At 32.5% G+C, this 17,143-nt stretch overlaps 1 protein-coding gene across 1 annotated transcript in view; it reads left to right on the top strand.

The window, feature by feature from the left end:
• Window positions 1-14,990, top strand: part of LOC133197997 (colorectal mutant cancer protein-like) — a 91,697-nt gene extending 76,707 nt beyond the window's left edge. Inside the window, exons 14-17 of the mRNA XM_061334146.1 lie at window positions 11,930-12,085; window positions 12,624-12,847; window positions 13,128-13,230; window positions 14,898-14,990. Of these exons, the coding sequence (XP_061190130.1) occupies window positions 11,930-12,085; window positions 12,624-12,847; window positions 13,128-13,230; window positions 14,898-14,969 (555 nt within the window). The 3' untranslated portion in view covers window positions 14,970-14,990. The remainder of the gene's footprint in view (window positions 1-11,929; window positions 12,086-12,623; window positions 12,848-13,127; window positions 13,231-14,897) is intronic.
• Window positions 14,991-17,143: the final 2,153 nt, after the last annotated feature.

Below are 17,143 nucleotides of genomic sequence, written 5' to 3'. Positions count from 1 at the left end.
TTTGTGTCATAAATAAACGTAGTGTATCCAAGTGTATCTTAAAAGTGCTTGGGACGTGCCACAGTATCATTAGCATACGAAATATTTCACGAGAATTTCAACTTATCCACACATTTGAGGGTATTTCCCACTCTTCTTCATAATTAATATTAAAGCGAAGCGATAACACTTCCATCCCAAGGCGAAATTCATTTAGAGAACATTCTCCTCTTATGAATTTTCACAAAATATATGTACAGATCTGTGCCAAAAGTGAAGATAATTTTATTTTTTCTATATATTTTATTGAAAACCACATATAGTTAAATTGCTGGCAAATGGTCAATTTTTGTCCAATTTCATTATTTATATCCGTTCTTAAACCAGAAAATGTGTACTTATCTTTTTTCTAAAAGATCATTACATATTTAGTTTTTAGAAAAAGATGGTTCATCATTTACATCAGTTCTAAAATTCAATATCAATGTTGACTATATAATTTATTGTGCGTATATGACTTAAATTTTCATGTCGCACTTAAATTAAAATATTTTTTTAAATATCGATGCTGATCAGATAAAAACTATTGTTTTTATCGAATAAAACAATTTCTTGGGTTATCAAGAAATTTGTGGTAAAATCTGTCAAGGAATGTTGCCATTCCCGTGAATTAACAGAATGTTTTTTCAATTAAATATATAGAGAAAAAATAAAATTATCTTCACTTTTGGCACACATCTGTATTTAAAGTTAATCCTTATTAATAGCCATTCTCTGTAACCACTTAAACTTTTGTGGCACGCAGAGTCACAGATTTTTATCAAATTTGGCTAGAATTTACCACCTCATAAACTACTCCAAAAAATATTGTTAGATCATATGACTGTTGAGTAGTTACCATGGACGGTGTCTAAAGTTGTTTTTGTTCTGAAAAATGCAGTTTTTGGGAATGTTATTCAATGAAATGCGGCTACTTCAATTCATGTTACTCACAGAAGTAAAAAGTATGACATCTAATTTTAAAAGGCATTTAAAAACATTGTTGGTATTCAGTCTATAAATATGATAAATCTATAATTAAAATAGCAGACATTCATTTAAAAATTGAATTATCTCCCTTTGATAATTGTGAGCTTTTTAGTGTGAGAGATATAAAAAAATCATTGGACACAAATGACTGGAAGTTGTTTACATTGTCAACATATATCCTGGATTTCAAGTAAAATCAAGTGTTTTTTCTGTTTATTTAGTGTGCATACAAATTTAACCTCTTTGCTTATTTCCTGGATGCAAAAGAGAAATTTGGATGTGTGAACAATGGTGAAATGTACAAGACCACATGGTACAAGAAATCAGTTGTGTACACATTTATGATATTGAAGCCTAAGCCTCAAGTCTTAGGAGTTTCAAAATGGGGATAAAAAGATAAACTTAAGATATCAGAATTATATTGAACTGTACAGTGTTTTAGTCAGAGTGATATATTACAATGAATAACAGCCTGGAAAGCCAGTGTTTCTTTTTAAAAACAAATGTGAAAAAAAAAAAAAATGAATTGTAATGTGAGAGAAGTAGGCTTTTGATTTTACCTAAATAATTAAAGTCAAGCTACATTTACATGCTCGTACAAAACTGGAAGATGAAAGTTGGATAAAAAATAGGCTTGGCAACAAAAAAGTACATGTGTATCAAGTTTAAATTGAATGATGTGATGTAAGTTGATGCCTGTCATTAAAGGGAGGACCATTTGATTGGGGGGGGGGGGGGGTTGACAGATTTTAGAAACTAATAATCTGTTCTTATAAATGTTGAAAATAAATAATCTGTCCTTGACTGACAGGAAAATAAATAATCTCTCCTTGATAAGTGCTACAAAAAAAAAAAAAAAAAAAAAAAAAAAAAAAAAAAAAAAGGGGAAAAATTATACTTTTAATATTTTTAGGGGGGTTGCATAGAAATACAAATTGTCTGAATAATATTTAAAGTTAACAGTTTATCATTTCTCTGGACTAAGATACGTTTAGATTGAACCTTGTAGCAGTAAAATTAATATTGAATATATCTAGCTTATTTTATTAATAATGAAAACATAAATAAATTTCTGACAAGCCCCCCTCCCCTTTTCCACCAAAAAAAAAAAATCATAAATTTAAACCAAAAAAAAAAAAAAAAAAAAAAAAAAAAAAAAAAAATCTATACCTCGGGAATGGCGGCGGGCTGGGGTTAATCACTTATGAATGAAACACTTCCTTTAATATTTATAAATAACGCTTCTTAATGTTTTACAAGGGATCCTTTTTTTTTTACATCACCAATTTATGTGGGGTAAATGCTTTTACATGGTTCTTGGAAGGGGTGGAGTAAGTCCTGGTCATTGGTTAATTTACTATATTCATTTAAAAAAAAAGAATGAAAAACCGTAGGAAGAAGGCAGGGACGAATTATTATTTTCAACATTTTCAAGGACTAAACTTTAGAAATTATGTTTACATTACACACCATAAGGTGTACGATTCCATCAAACTTACCAACCAACTCAAATTTAGCAACCGACATAAATTCAAAAACAGATTATCCGAACAGGTCCATCAGATTTTTACAATAGATTATTAATGATTAAATTCTGGGAAATAGCAGATCTATTATGTGTAAACCCATCCATATTTGGGTTGAAATGTTTATCATCAATGTCTCTAAATTTTCAATTTTTTAAGAATAATATTGCCAAGTAAAATGAATTTAGGCTTTTTCTGTCAACTTCTCTGAAAAAAAGTCACAGGAAAACATAATTTGACTGTCACTGGAAAAGTGTGGGCTGTTGAATAGGGTCAAAAATGTAATTTTAGATCAAGGACTTAGTCTACAAAAACAACAAAAGAGTGTTTTTCATGCATGTAGCACAATTCTCTAAGTACAAGTCACTCAAAATGGTAAGTGTATAGGGTTTCAATATTTTGACTTAACTACATTTTTATTAATAAATGACCTTAAAAAAACATTCTCATAGCATTTTCATATTATACATCAAGCTAAAGGTGAGAATGTAATTTATTTACCAGTTTCAGTAAAATAATTTGTGTATAAAACAGGATACGCTTTCACATATCCAAGTATAAATGCTATACTAACAAACTAATTCAGAGAATCTGTGTCTCCTGCTTAAGGAAAAAAAAGAAGAGCATGTACGGATCTAGAGGGATGGTGGTCAGAGGGTGGGGGTGGGGGAGAGGGGACACTTTAAGAGGAGCGCGATGGACCATAGGGAGTTATGATATACAATTTCATTGCAAAAGCTTCTTGAGATATCGCTCGGAAATGAAAGTTTTACACACAAACAGAATGCATAAATTTTTGACATTGACCTTTAACCTCGAAATCAATAGGAGTCTTCTTTAGTTCATAGGGAGTTGTGGTAAATAAAATTTCAATACAAAAGCTCGAAGGCTTCTCGAGATATCGCACAGAAATAAAGTGTTTAAACAGACAGAATTTATGAATTCATGTACTCGACCTTTGATCTTAATATCAATGGGAGTCTTCCCTAGGCCACGGGAATTTTTCATGCAAAATTTCATTGCAAAGACTCAAAGGCTTCTCGAGGCATCGGGCCGAAACGAAAGTGCTACAGAAAGAGAGACTGACGGATGGACGGTAAGACAGACCGAAATCAATATCCCCCACTTTCAGTGAAAGTGGGGGACAAAAATGCAATTTGTACATACCATTGTGACCTTGATCTTTGACCTTCTGTCCGTATTTACCAATTCATGTGATGCTACATGTAGTTATTGTCCACCAGAACTGTAAATTTGTTTTTTCATGAAGTTTTATAACGAAAGTTTTAGTTAGGACACAGAAAAAATGTGCTTAGTTTCCTTATATTTCCATCTAAATCGAGTCATTTTGACCTTGACCTTTGACCTTTTGTCTTGAAAATTGATTTTTCTCTTTGTTTTTGCTATTGTGTACCACATAACTAATTTGGTTTTAATCCATTTTAGAATACTCAGGTATTTATATGGAAACTGATTGTTGATACCTATTGCCCTTGTCTGGAATTCTTTAAAAAAAAGCGTAAGTTTGTAACCATGGTAACATGAAAACAAGATATGAATACCAAGTTTATATTAAAACTATATATGGACTTTCAAACCAATGTATTCATTTTTTCCAAATGTCCGCAAAATTTTATATCAGGCTTTTCAAAAGAGCCTAAAATCTACAATTTTTCCCCAGAAAAATCCTACTTAAAACGGGCGATATTTTTTCTATTGGGTAAAGTTACTCAAGTACTAGAAATTATCTAAAGAACTATAAAATTTATGTATTTTGGCAAAAAGATGAAGTCATGTAAATATCTTGTTGTATTAAAGACTTTTAATTAGTCAAAAAGAGTAATTTTTCATCAAAATTTAGCATTTTTTAGGCCATGTAAAATGTATGTTGGTTGCCATGGTAGCCATTGACCATAGCAACCATTTCATTATGAATTTTAGTTTCATCTATCAATATAGGAATGTGTGCCAAGTTTCATTAAAATCTAAGACCTAGCGTGCTACACTCCCTATATAACAGTTTAAATGCTTACAGAGAATGGCTATTTATCACTTGCGCCAGCCTGTTATATACATACATATAAATTCTACCTGTAAATGGGAGAATTTCAAAGGCAAGTGTTTGCAATATCGTGTTGAATACACTTCATTTCAATCCAGAGAAATTAAACAAAGTACATTTTCAATATTCAATAATAATTATACACTCTCCGGCTTAAAACTACATTCAAGACACGTGAATTTTACTGTAACGTTCTAACATTTTGCATGTGGTTTGAATTAAAGAGATTGGATCCTGATATTTAACGTCTTATATTTTTTTGTAAAGTATATTTTTAGTATCTACACACATAGCTTAATTAAAAAAAAAATGGGGTCAATATGCTTGTTTTGGCGCTACGGTACATTTAATATGGTCGCCCGAGTGGCGCAGTGGTTAGAGCGTCTGCTCTAGAGTCGCGGAGTAAGGAGTTGATCCTTACGTCGCGGTTTCGAATCCCACTCTGGGACGTGAAGACCGGTCCTTCGGATGAGACCGTATAAACCGAGGTCCCGTGTCGCAGTAGGTCCTGGCACGAAAAAGATCACTCACTGCTCAATGGCCCTGAGTGCCGAGTATAGGTCAAAATTTGCAGCTTTCCACCGGCAAGTAGTGGCGTTTCCATATGAGTGAAAAATTCTCGAGAGGGACGTTAAACAACAAACAAACAAACAAACGAAACATTTAATATGACCTTTTTGCACTGAAGTTGTGTCTTAATCATAAATTACGTCTTCAATTTTTTCCCTCCAATCCAAATAAATCATGGGACAAAATATAATACTATTATTCTAAATAATTCTATCTTTCTGTGTTTAATAATTCAGAAGTGAAAAAAGAATTAGATAGACTACACGATCAGTTTGTACTGGTCCCAGTTGACAAAGGAGGTAACAACATTGTCTTTGTTTGTAAGGCTCATTATTTTATTTGTATTTTAGAAGAACTGGGATTTAATTCTATAAGTGACAATCCAATTTATACCCATAGCTCCCTTTCTAAGGAGGAAGTTCTTCAAAATCATATGTCAGTTTTAAATATTTTTAATATTCCCAACAACCAAAATGAATTTGGCCATTATTTACACACTGAATTGTCGATGGATTTTTCCGTTATTTCACGATCATAACAAGGAGCACACGGCGTGTGTGACCGGTCGGCAGGGGATGCTCAATCCTCCATGGCACCCGATCCCACCTCCGATGTTTTTGGAGGTCCGCTTTTGCTCTGCTTCCGATTTGTATTGTTTTAATGGACTTTGAGCTTGAATACTGTTCGTTATCTCCATATTTCATCTTAAAAAAGACACATCAAAATTGTGACAAAGAAAAAGTCTAAAATTGCTTCGCATAATCAATTGTTTGACCTTTCTGCACTCAAAAGATGCCATTTTTCTGGAATAAAAAATTTAACAAGCTAGAAAATTATTTTAAAGTCTTAAACATTTACTGAATTTAAGCAGATTGATCAGTACTGATCAAAAGAGAAAACTTGATAATTTTCTTCTAAAAAAAAACTTCCGCCACAAAATATACTTCCTGGCTTAATCCTATTTGTATGGAATTTAATCAGGGTTTTTTTCATTGAATATAGCTTAATCTGAGTTGTAGAATCCAAATTTAATGTAAGAACTTAAATATGATATGAATTTTAGAAATAAAGATCCAGAAAAATCCTGCTCAAAAGCTCAGGATCGAACCTCCTAAAGTCTTGAACTTTATGACACTCTCCCCGTCATGGCAGCTCAAGTTTGCAGTGACATGACGTCATATTCCATTATGACGTCATATCTTGGCGGTTAAGAGAAGTGACTGCATAGGATGTAGTGTGATATTTTACTACTGCATAGGCTGTAGTGTGATATTTTACCCACCCGCGTGACCATTGATGTTTCACAAAACCTAACAAGAAAAGACTTGCCCATTAATAATAGATCTATGGCAAAACTCAAGACATTTTCTTTGTGTTAAAAATAAAAAATATGTTTCCAGGTTACCCATCACTTTCATGATAAAAAAAAAAAAGATGTTTACCAATTATTCACAACTGAAACTTCTCACGTATTCGTTTCATTTTTCAGAGTATTAAAAATTAAAAATTTTGTAAATATCAAAATACAATTGTTAAAACATTAATAGTAATGTAATGTAATGATCGAAATGCCATCTTTGTGAGAGAAACTTCTTGTATTTACAGCGGGCATTGCAATTCAGAGAAAGGACTTTAATATGAAATGTAACTGGCAGCAATGATAAAAAAGAACGAATTTGAAATTCCTATGGATCTCTTCCTCTTTTTTTCAATAAAAACATTGAGACGGACAACTTCGGAATTGACATTTTTCCGAAATTGCGCACCCTTTTCTCTTTTAGCTATCATCTTGGGGTTTTCTTTAAATGGTGAGGTTTTTCAACAGTTATCAAATAAAAATACAATATTTTTTGCTAGTTTTTGAGATATTTAGGGGCAACGATAAAAATCCCATCGGGAAACATCTACTTAAGAGCCCTCTATACACTGCACACTAAAGAGTTCTGATTTTATGGTATTTTTATTCAGACAGATCAAATCAAGCATTCATAATATTTTAATAGGCCAAGTTGAATAGACTGAACAGGTAATTTACCCATTTAAGTATACGACAGTGATTTCTGTTCATCAGTGCTCCATTGTCTTTGAACATTTTTTCATTGGGTTGAATGCAATATACCCTATCTTGAAAATTAATGTAAGAGTTAAGCTCAATATATACACCTTTACACACTATAATTTTCTCAATGTCCAAAAAATCTTTTCCTTTAGTGTAAAGCGGGTCCTTAAAATAACCCCATGAAAAACCCAGCAAAAACCCCATGGGAAAAAAGACCCATATAAACATTTGTGGGTTTTTAAACCCATATAAGTTTAAAAATTATACATGTAGGGGTTTTTTTCCCCACATTTTTGTTGCACGGGGTATAAAACTCCATGAAATCTTCATTATATATTTTTATTTTCATGATAATAATTGAAATGACGGAGACATTAATCATTGTCATTGTCTTATTGTCAAACTTTTTTCCAAAGTTATACTAATTTTAAATTGAGATATATGCTTTCAATTTATATTCTTGAGACCTGGTTGGTTCATATAGTAATATGATTTATTCTTAAATATAAAAAAAAATATTTTTTTTTAATATATATCTCTGTTGTTTTTTTAAATTCATGAATTGTTTCCCTTTCCCCTTGGATCCCGCACTCAAAATACTATCCCCTTGGATGCACCACACACTTCTTTAGAACTATATAACTCATTCATGTTAAGTTTATAGTTATGTAGTTAAATATTTATTTTCTTGAAATTGAAACTTCATATGTTCAGATAAAGTTTCTCTCCTTTTGGATCCACAGCCTGAAATTTAGACATGTCTGTTTTCAATTTATTTTCTTGAGACCTGGTTAATATGGTAAAATAATTTATTCTTAAAGATAACAAATACTTTTTATATCTCATTTTTTTTCCCAAAAAACTCAGAAAACTGAATACATGGCTCCCCCTTTAAATTTTTTGAAGCAATATAACTTATTCATAATAAGCTTAAAGTTATGTTGTTTATTAAAATTTACTCTGATTCTATACACAAGTACTCTGAAGTTGATATGAAAAAAGATGCTGGAATTCCTCAATGACAACATTTATGTAGTCTTCGGAGACCAGGTCTTCCAACAAGCTGTTGGAATACCTATGGACACTTATTCTGCACATTTATTCGCTGACCTTTTTTTTTTAAATTACTATGAATCAAAATTTATTCATAAACTTCTACATGAGAAGAAGAAAACACTTGCTTTGGCCTTCAACTCGACAATTAGATATATCGACGACGCATTATCAATTAACAATAGTTATCTTCATTCAAATTTCGACTCGATAAATCCAAGCAAACTTGAAATAAAAGACACCATAGAGTCTGCCACATTCGTTTCATATTTGGATGTTTTACTGACTATAGACGATAAGGGCCAACTAACAACTAAACTGTATGACAAACAAGATGACTTCAGGTTTTCCATCGTCAACTTTCCTTATTTAAGTAGTAATATTTACATTTGCAAATATTTTTCTTAAATGAACCTATTGAAGAGAAAATATGTTCAATTCTGTATGAACTTATTAGGGGGTCAGAGGTCATAGCGTGACCGAATCACACGGCGAGATGATTTTGCCTACATATTTCTGTCACAGTGAAGTTGGTTTCGGAGCTTTTAACTTGATGAAGAAGATGAAATAATTGAAACATATATTTTTTTTCAATCAACAGATGTCCATTAGATCTTCCTTCCGTGTGAAGAATGTTTGGAATAATATTATGAGCCTAAAATCGCTCTTACCTTTTTAACACGAAATTCTTTTGAAGGTATGTAAACTTAAACAGACGATACCACCGCTTTTGACTTCACCAATGTAAAGAACTCATAAATAAGTAAGATTATTCTCAGTACCGATCATTTGTTCTATCATTATAAACAGAGATTTCCTGAACTAGATTGCTAAACATTAATGTAAATATTTAAATGTTGTGGCTAGGCGAACTTCCAAGACCAAACAACTTCTAGGTCTAGGTCTCCCCATCATATGTTAATATCAAGTGGTAAATACGTGTATTCTCTTTGTTTTCTATATTATTTTGACATAAAATTAGAAAAAAAGGCAGATTAAAGATTTCACTCTCATTTTCAATAGATCCGGCACTTACACAAGTTTATATACACAGACAATTATATACCATGAAGTTTGAGAGCTTTTTAAAGTTAGAGCTAAATAGAGTGTTTGAAGAAAGGCACGTGACTCCCGATTTATAGCTTCACTAAAGATGTAAATAAATTTAAGAGTGGTCAGCTATTCATTTGCTACCAGCATTATAGTCCATGTATTTGCCTGCAAAAGAAAAATAAATCCACGGATGGTAAGACTGCGACAGAATCTGAAAATCAAATATAAATATGATTCCCCAACCCTCAAAGCTAAAATGAATAAGAAATTGACATTATTAAAAAGAAATAATTATTTGTCATTTTATCAATTAATAAGTATTTCCGACAATCCTCCAATTGTTAGTCTACAACGATCCATTTCGGAATCCCGATGTATTTTCATAGTATTTAAATATTAGTTAGTGTGGTAAATGTATGTCATAAGTTTCAAAGTACAGTGTCATAAGCTCATAAACATGTATAGTTGCTAATTATCAAAACCCTGCCTCTAAAAATTAAATATTTTTTGCAAAGTAGGTCAAACTTCAAGGTCAAGTGGCGTGTAACGCTGATATTTTTAAGAATATTTTATGAGAAACAGTGCATAATCAATGCAGTGAATGATGTCTTATTAAGTATTGAAAGAAATTGAATATTGATTATTTTTCTATCAGGTCTCAGATGTCCCATAATGCAACATTCCCAGTAGACGAAGTTGCTGAACTCAAAAAGCTCAAGACATGCTCGAATGAGCGCCCTGTGCTGGGCTGTGAACTCGAGTCTGGAGGGGTAAGAATATCTTAAGATGATAAAAAAATTGGGGGGAAAAAATCTCTCTGCTCATTACGTTTTTGAAAAATGGTCTTAAAATTTTAAAAATATGAAGATTTTCAATCCTTTGTCTTAAAATAGCAGATTTTCTTATCAAAATATTTACAATCAAAAATAAGCAAGACTGATGAAAAAACGGGGTTTAAAGGTTAGTTTTTTTGACTATAATCAAATCATGTCAGTATGCTCCATGCAATTAAATGTGCATAAGTTTCTCTACATCTTAGCGGCTTCCAAACACCAAAGTAGCTGAACATTTGGTACAGAACAATCAGGAAGGTTCAAACATGCAAGAAATTGTCCAAAATCTCTACACTGAACGAGGAGAGCTAGAAGAGAGCAAAGTACAGGAATTCGAGATCGAGTTTGAGAGACTGCAAAGCAAAATTGACAGTTTGAAATTTCAAAACGATCCACTAAATCCGACGTTGATGGAATCCAAGTCTTTGTCAGATAGGTTGTGTATACTTATAGGAAAATATGAGTTCAATTATACTGCCCTGCAGTTGGCATTGAATTATTCAGATCAGACTATTGAGGCTTATGATGTTGTTTTGTCGTTGACTGAGAGTGAGTTGGGGTTGTCATTATCAAACAGTAGATCAGCTGGAGTTACTCAGGGGTTCAGGAGCTCAGCTCAGACACAGCAAGAAATTAACTAGCTGGCTCAGAAAACTCGGAATACTCGGAAGACTGCGGAAAATGTGGCCAGGCATCTTATTCAGAAGTTTGATAGGATATTTGGTGTTAATCCCAGGGATGATAGCTCCACACACATTCTAAGGTATTCAGCATATTAAGAGCAAACTTAGGTTAAAAAAAAATAAGTCTTCTCTCCTAATTAATAAACTTTATTTATTTGAGGAATCTTTCCTCTGGCACTTGTAACTTATTTCTTTGTCCAAAAAAATTGAAGAGGACATTTAAGCTTACCTGAGTCTAAGCGCATGGGGCACACAATGGTCAGTTTGTCTATGTCTGTCATCAGTTTACTTTCCACATTTTCATTTTTTCCTCAAGAACCACTGAACTGATTTCAATTTTGACTAAATCTTTGATTGAAAAGGACTTTGTTGAAAAAAGGAGGAAACTAGATTGAAACAAAATATACATTAGAAAAAAAAATTGGACTAAAAAAACTTCCATTTTTTTCCATTGAATATTTCTAGCACCAGCATTAGTCGTTGTTACTCCGAAGATTTCTCCAAAGCAGAGGAACAGAAGCTTAGAGAGTACATCCACCAACTGAAAACCGAGCGAGCATCAATCAAGTCCACCGTGATAGAGTTGGAGAGCCTGAACATGGACGCCCCTGTCAACGAGCCGACACGACAGACCGAGGCGTGCAGGCTAGATCTGGAAAATGCTGTATTGATGCAGAAACTCATGGCTATGAAGGTTTGTTTAAGGAGTGACACTTTGCCTTGCTGTTTAGATATTATAAATATCAATCGCATTTGTATGAAATATTGTGAGATATGAGCTGATTTTTTTCGTAATAAAAATCACTTTAAGAAATGTAAAGTATTTCAGATAGTCCTTGCATAGTACAAAAATCAGTATCATGGTTAGGTGCAGTTGCATCTAACACTCAAAGAAAACATACTCTGCTTTAGATAATGTCTGCAGAGCAGTAAATTAATTTTGTGTTGATGTTTAAAGAACACAAAATAATCAATTGATATGTCAAGACGTTGGCTGCTTATCTGAAAAGTAACATTTAGCAAACATAAGTTGATACACCAATTGTTTTTACTGGAGTAATTATTTATATGTTTCATTAAAGGAAGAGAAAGCAGAATTGAGGGCTCAGAACTACCTCCTGGAAAAGGAAAAGAATGCCCTGGAACTGAGACTCAGTGGGAAGGAAACCAGGGAACAGGCCGATGTAATCCAGATAGAGCACCTCAAGTCCGAGATGGAAGAGAGGAATAAGTCTCAGGTATCAAACGAGATACTCTTTTCTGATATACCTTTACCTCAGTTATGTGATCCAGATAGAGCATTTCTGGTCTGAGATGGAGGAGAGGAATAAGTCTCAGGTTTCTAGATATTTTAATCTCATAAAGCTTTACCTCAGATATGTTATTCAGATAGTGCATCTCAAGTCCGAGATGGAGGAGAGGAATAAGTCTCAGCGATCAGAGTAAGATATGTTACACTCGTACAGATTTATCTCCGATGCTTCTTGTTTCATGAAATTTCATTGAATTTGTTGGTATCCTCTTAACATTCAAACAAACAGGTATGGCTGAATAAAATGTGAGTTAAGGCCCTAGGATGTATATGCATTTCGTATACATTTATATTAGGAAAAAAACTGAACTCGCACATGGTGTATTTTACTTCATTCAGTTGATGAATAGAATCTCTTACCTGTTTAGGTCCATATTCGTTAATAAATACAGCTAGGTATCCCTTCACTCATAAAATTCTAAAGTTTGTTCCGAGTTTGAACAATTTCTTCTTTCATTTTGTAGGACGCAGAACAGCAGCACTCAGATTCATCCCCATTGGCTGATAAAGCATCACGTGACCTACCTGAGGGGTCATCTCAAGACTTGTCTGAGGCTCTTCAGAGAGAAAGGAAGCTAAAATCTAGGGTACAAGAACTGGTGGTGGCTTTGGAGAAATTGTCCAGGAATTCTGAGATCCGACATCAGCAGTCTGCAGAGTTCGTCAATGACCATAAGAGAGCTAACAAGTTAGTTTGAATGTTTTCAACAGGTCAGTCTGGATATTTCAAGAGGTCATTTCAAATATTTTAACAAGTCAACAGGTCTGTTTGAATATTTCAAGAGACCATTTCAAATATTTTAACAACTCAACAAGTCAGTTTGAATATTTCATATATTTTTAGATGACTATTGGTAAACTTTGATTTTAAAATAAATACAAGGTCACACTTTCGTAATTTTTCATCCAAGTTATTAATTTAAAGAGACTGCCTTTTAGGAATATGATTGTGAGATATCTTATTGTAGTGCTTTGATAACTGTGTTTGAAAAAACCAAGAGGAAATATCAAGGAAAACTGAAGAAACTGGAATTTCAGATCCAAGCTCTGACAGAAAGATATGAGGCACAGGTAAGGGTTCATGGCTGAAAAATCCACTTCAAAAAGTTGTGAGGCCAAGGTAATGGAGACTAAAAGGGAATAAGGGCTTTGAAGTGAAAAAATTGAAATGATTATTTCAACATTAAAAATAGCATTGAAATATTCCCAACACCTTGTTCAAATTTAGATCACCAGATCTTTTATCCAGACTTTTAAGAGCTTTTATAACTTTTCATTTAGTGCATTCTTTTTCCTGGAAGTTTGATAGAGTGATAAGAGTTCTGTTGTTTGCTGACACCCCCTGTAATCCACACTTCCTTTTACCAACAATATGAGCTTATATTATGATGATTCTTTAAAGTCTATAAGTCTGGGTACAAATGTACCTCTTATTCATTGGCTTAGTTCAGATCTAGCTGCAGATCTGTGGCCTGCTGGTCTGAGAAAATTGGGATGGATCACCAGAGTCACAGTGCCACCCATTGAAAATGAATGCGCACAAAAAAGTGCACTGTTTCTTGATTTATTTCTCTGTATACATGTATCTAAGAGTATTACTAACATATTTTTTACTACTTCCATTTCAAACATTTGTGTACAAGTCATTGGACTGAATTGTCTTGCCATTTAAATTGGCAGTATAAATAGGCTAAATTATCCATGGTCTTAATTTCAGGCCCAGGAGGGCTATGAACAACAGTTTTTGAAAATGTTTTATTGTGAAAGTAGTAAATGAATATGTTAGCAAAACAGGGTTATTAATATTTTGAGATGGAAGCTTAAATATAAGAACTACATTGAGGAACAGCACACTTTTTAGCACAATAAATATACAGTAAAACACGCTTATAGCAAACAGGCTTAAAATGAATTGGCGCTTATAACGAAGTTATTTTCATTCCCTGTGGTTTTAAAATATATTTAAGGAATAACTGTCTAATTTTTTGGTTTCATGATGTGATCAAATTGGCTTGTGTGATAATTTTATGCATAAACGCCTTCGGCATAAGCGTTTATGCATAAAATTATCACGCAAGCCAATCGATTGATCATCGTCATGAAACCCAAAAATCTGACAGTTATTCCTTATATTTACATGCTCTTGATTCCGCAAATTCTCGTGCTACACGTGATTTTTTTAAACCACGCCTATCGATGAACCAGTAGTTTTATGTAGAAATGAAGTATTTTTACTATTTGTAGTTTTATCTCAGAAAAAGACATTGGAAATGTAAATATTGTGAATTTAACAGATATAATGAATTACATTGATAAGGAAGTGAAATCGCCAGTCCTTGGCACTTCGTTATAAGTGTGTTTTTTTTTCAATGGGTGGCCCTCTGGTCGTCCATCCCAATATCTTCAGACCAGCGAGCTACAGATTTGCAGCTAAGTTCAAATCTTGATACATGTACTTTCATGTCCACCATTAGTTATGAAGTTTTAAAGCTTAATATGTCCAATGGAAGGTTGAAAAAAACTGATAAAACTTTCGTTACATGATTTACATTTATTTATTGTAAAAAAAAAGTAGTATTTAAAATAGGGAAGGGGGGGGGGGGTTCAGAGTATGTATATTGAAGGGGGAAGGTATAAATTTTAATCCGTATAGAAACATGCATCGTCTAAAACTTTGACATTTTAACGAATCTTTGAATTATATGAATTAGTAAGTAAATTTGTTTTTGATTTAACAGATTCATATGTTGAAGCAGAGGCTATTGGTCTTGGAAAACAATGGTATCCCACCCAATGAAACTTCATTATAACAACAGATGTTATGTGGAGTTGGACATTGAATGTGGATTTTTTTTAATTCTGTGATATTTTTTGTTTCCAAATCTGCTTTAATCACATTTCTGGATGTAAAGATAATCTTTTTTAATAAGTTAATCATGTTGAGGCCATAGTAGTGATTTAGTTTGAATTTAGTTTATCATGATTTCATGACATTAACTGTATTATTTAAGCTATTTATGATAAAAATTCGTTATAGTTTGTGCAAAGGTTGTTCGTGATTGTACAGTCAGTTTATTATTTTAAGATGAAAAGTTTGAGGCAAGTTTTCAAAATATCCATCATTATGTACATGTAACTCTTTTTTTTTTTTTTTTTTTTTTTCAAAAATAGCTTTCTTTTAATATGATAAATTATTTGATGGCAGTATTGCCCTCCAATAATTTTATTTACTGTCAGAAATAAGATTTTTTTTTTGCTATTATTATTTTCATTTACATAAGAATTATGCATATGTATGATGACAATTAACATTGAGATTTTTCTTAATACTATCATGCAAGTTATATACATATTAAATGCACGTACTTACAGTTGCACTGTATGTTACGAGAACCATTTCCTATCTTGAAGCATTTATACTTTTCCAATTTTAAGATATATTGACAAGTTATTAAAGTCAGGAAGGAATCTCAGATTTTTACCACATAAATTTTTGGTTTCCTTTTTGGAGCCCCAATATTTTTATGCAAATTTTGGACACATTTTTTTCTTTACTTAAACAAAAAAAAAAATGATTTTTGCACTTTTTGCGTAAATATTTTGATATTATAGATTTTTTTTAATTGTATATTTCATTTAATGTTAAAAGAGTACAATCTCTTCACCGCATATTGTTCATGATTTTCCCATGCATTATTTTAAATTCACTTATAAATTACATTTGTAGGTAAAATGATCCCACCATAAAATATGTAATCAAAAAATAATTTTTTGAAGTAGGGAAAATGCAGTTTTTCACAAGGCTTTGAACTTCACGTATTTGTTATACATAAATTATGTATCACATGGTCAACAGTATTCATTTGTATATGAATGTAAATAATATACATAACTATGTGTTCAACCCATGGTGCTAGGTGTTATTTATGTGTATTTAATAGTGAAACATCGTATTTTATCACAGAAACTCGTGCAATATCATGAAATATTGACTCGTAATTTCGCGTATTCATGCTTTTATTTATGATTTAATGACAACATGTATTGCAGATAAAGCAGTACATGTTATTTAGGAGTTTAAGGCATCTGCATTAAATTAATAAACAAATGTAAGAAATGTAATTAGTGGATATTTAGTCTCATTTTTTGCACAATAGCAACGTGCCCATAGATGTAGATTTTTTTTAGTTTCACTTCATAGTAATTGTGATCAATTTTAAGGTTATAGTTTATCCAAAGGGGAAGTCATAAACATTGAACTCTAACTTTGCAGAGGATTGCTTAAAAAATTACGGTTTTGACAACTGAAGAGAGTAGAATTATTCTAAAATTGAAAGCAATGCTTATTCATGCTTTTATTTTTTTCATTTAAGCATTGAATTCTTATTTTTGGATATCGTCGGTCCTATAACACACCTGGCCGTGCCGACAAATTGAATACCGCGCGTTAGCGCTGTATGATAATTTGTCGGCACGGCCAGGTGTGTTATAGGACCGACGACATCTAAAAATACTAATTCAATGCTTATATTTACATTTTCTAATTTTCTCTCTTCATAATTGTTTATTTCGTTAATCTTTATTATGAATTTAGCGCTTTTCAGAACTGATATGCTTAATAGACGTAAGAGTTGTTTGTGACGTTGGAAAGTTGAATAACGCAATTGAAAATTGCGAGAAAAAAACAGGTGACAAGGTTTCGCGTGTGTTATAGGCATTTGAACGTCGTAGATTTCTAATGGATTTCATAAAGAAAATTACACTGAATGTAAATATTTGTAGATGAAATTAAAGCAGGGGGTCCATAATGGTGATTGCTTTTTTAAAAGATGAAGATAGCAACATTAATCAATCTCATTATTACAGGAAACAAAACGGATTGTGAACAAAGTAAGAACATGGACCCCTGGGATCAAATGCCTAGGAGGAGTAAGAATCCCCTGTTGACTGGTCACCCCATGTGAGCCCTTGTCTAATATTTAGG

This window comes from Saccostrea echinata, unplaced genomic scaffold (assembly GCF_033153115.1).
Source record: "Saccostrea echinata isolate AGI-Se365-2 ecotype Australia unplaced genomic scaffold, CSIRO_AGI_Sech_v1 ptg000032l, whole genome shotgun sequence".
Taxonomy (NCBI): domain Eukaryota; kingdom Metazoa; phylum Mollusca; class Bivalvia; order Ostreida; family Ostreidae; genus Saccostrea; species Saccostrea echinata.
This window is presented reverse-complemented; position numbering and strand designations above follow the sequence as displayed.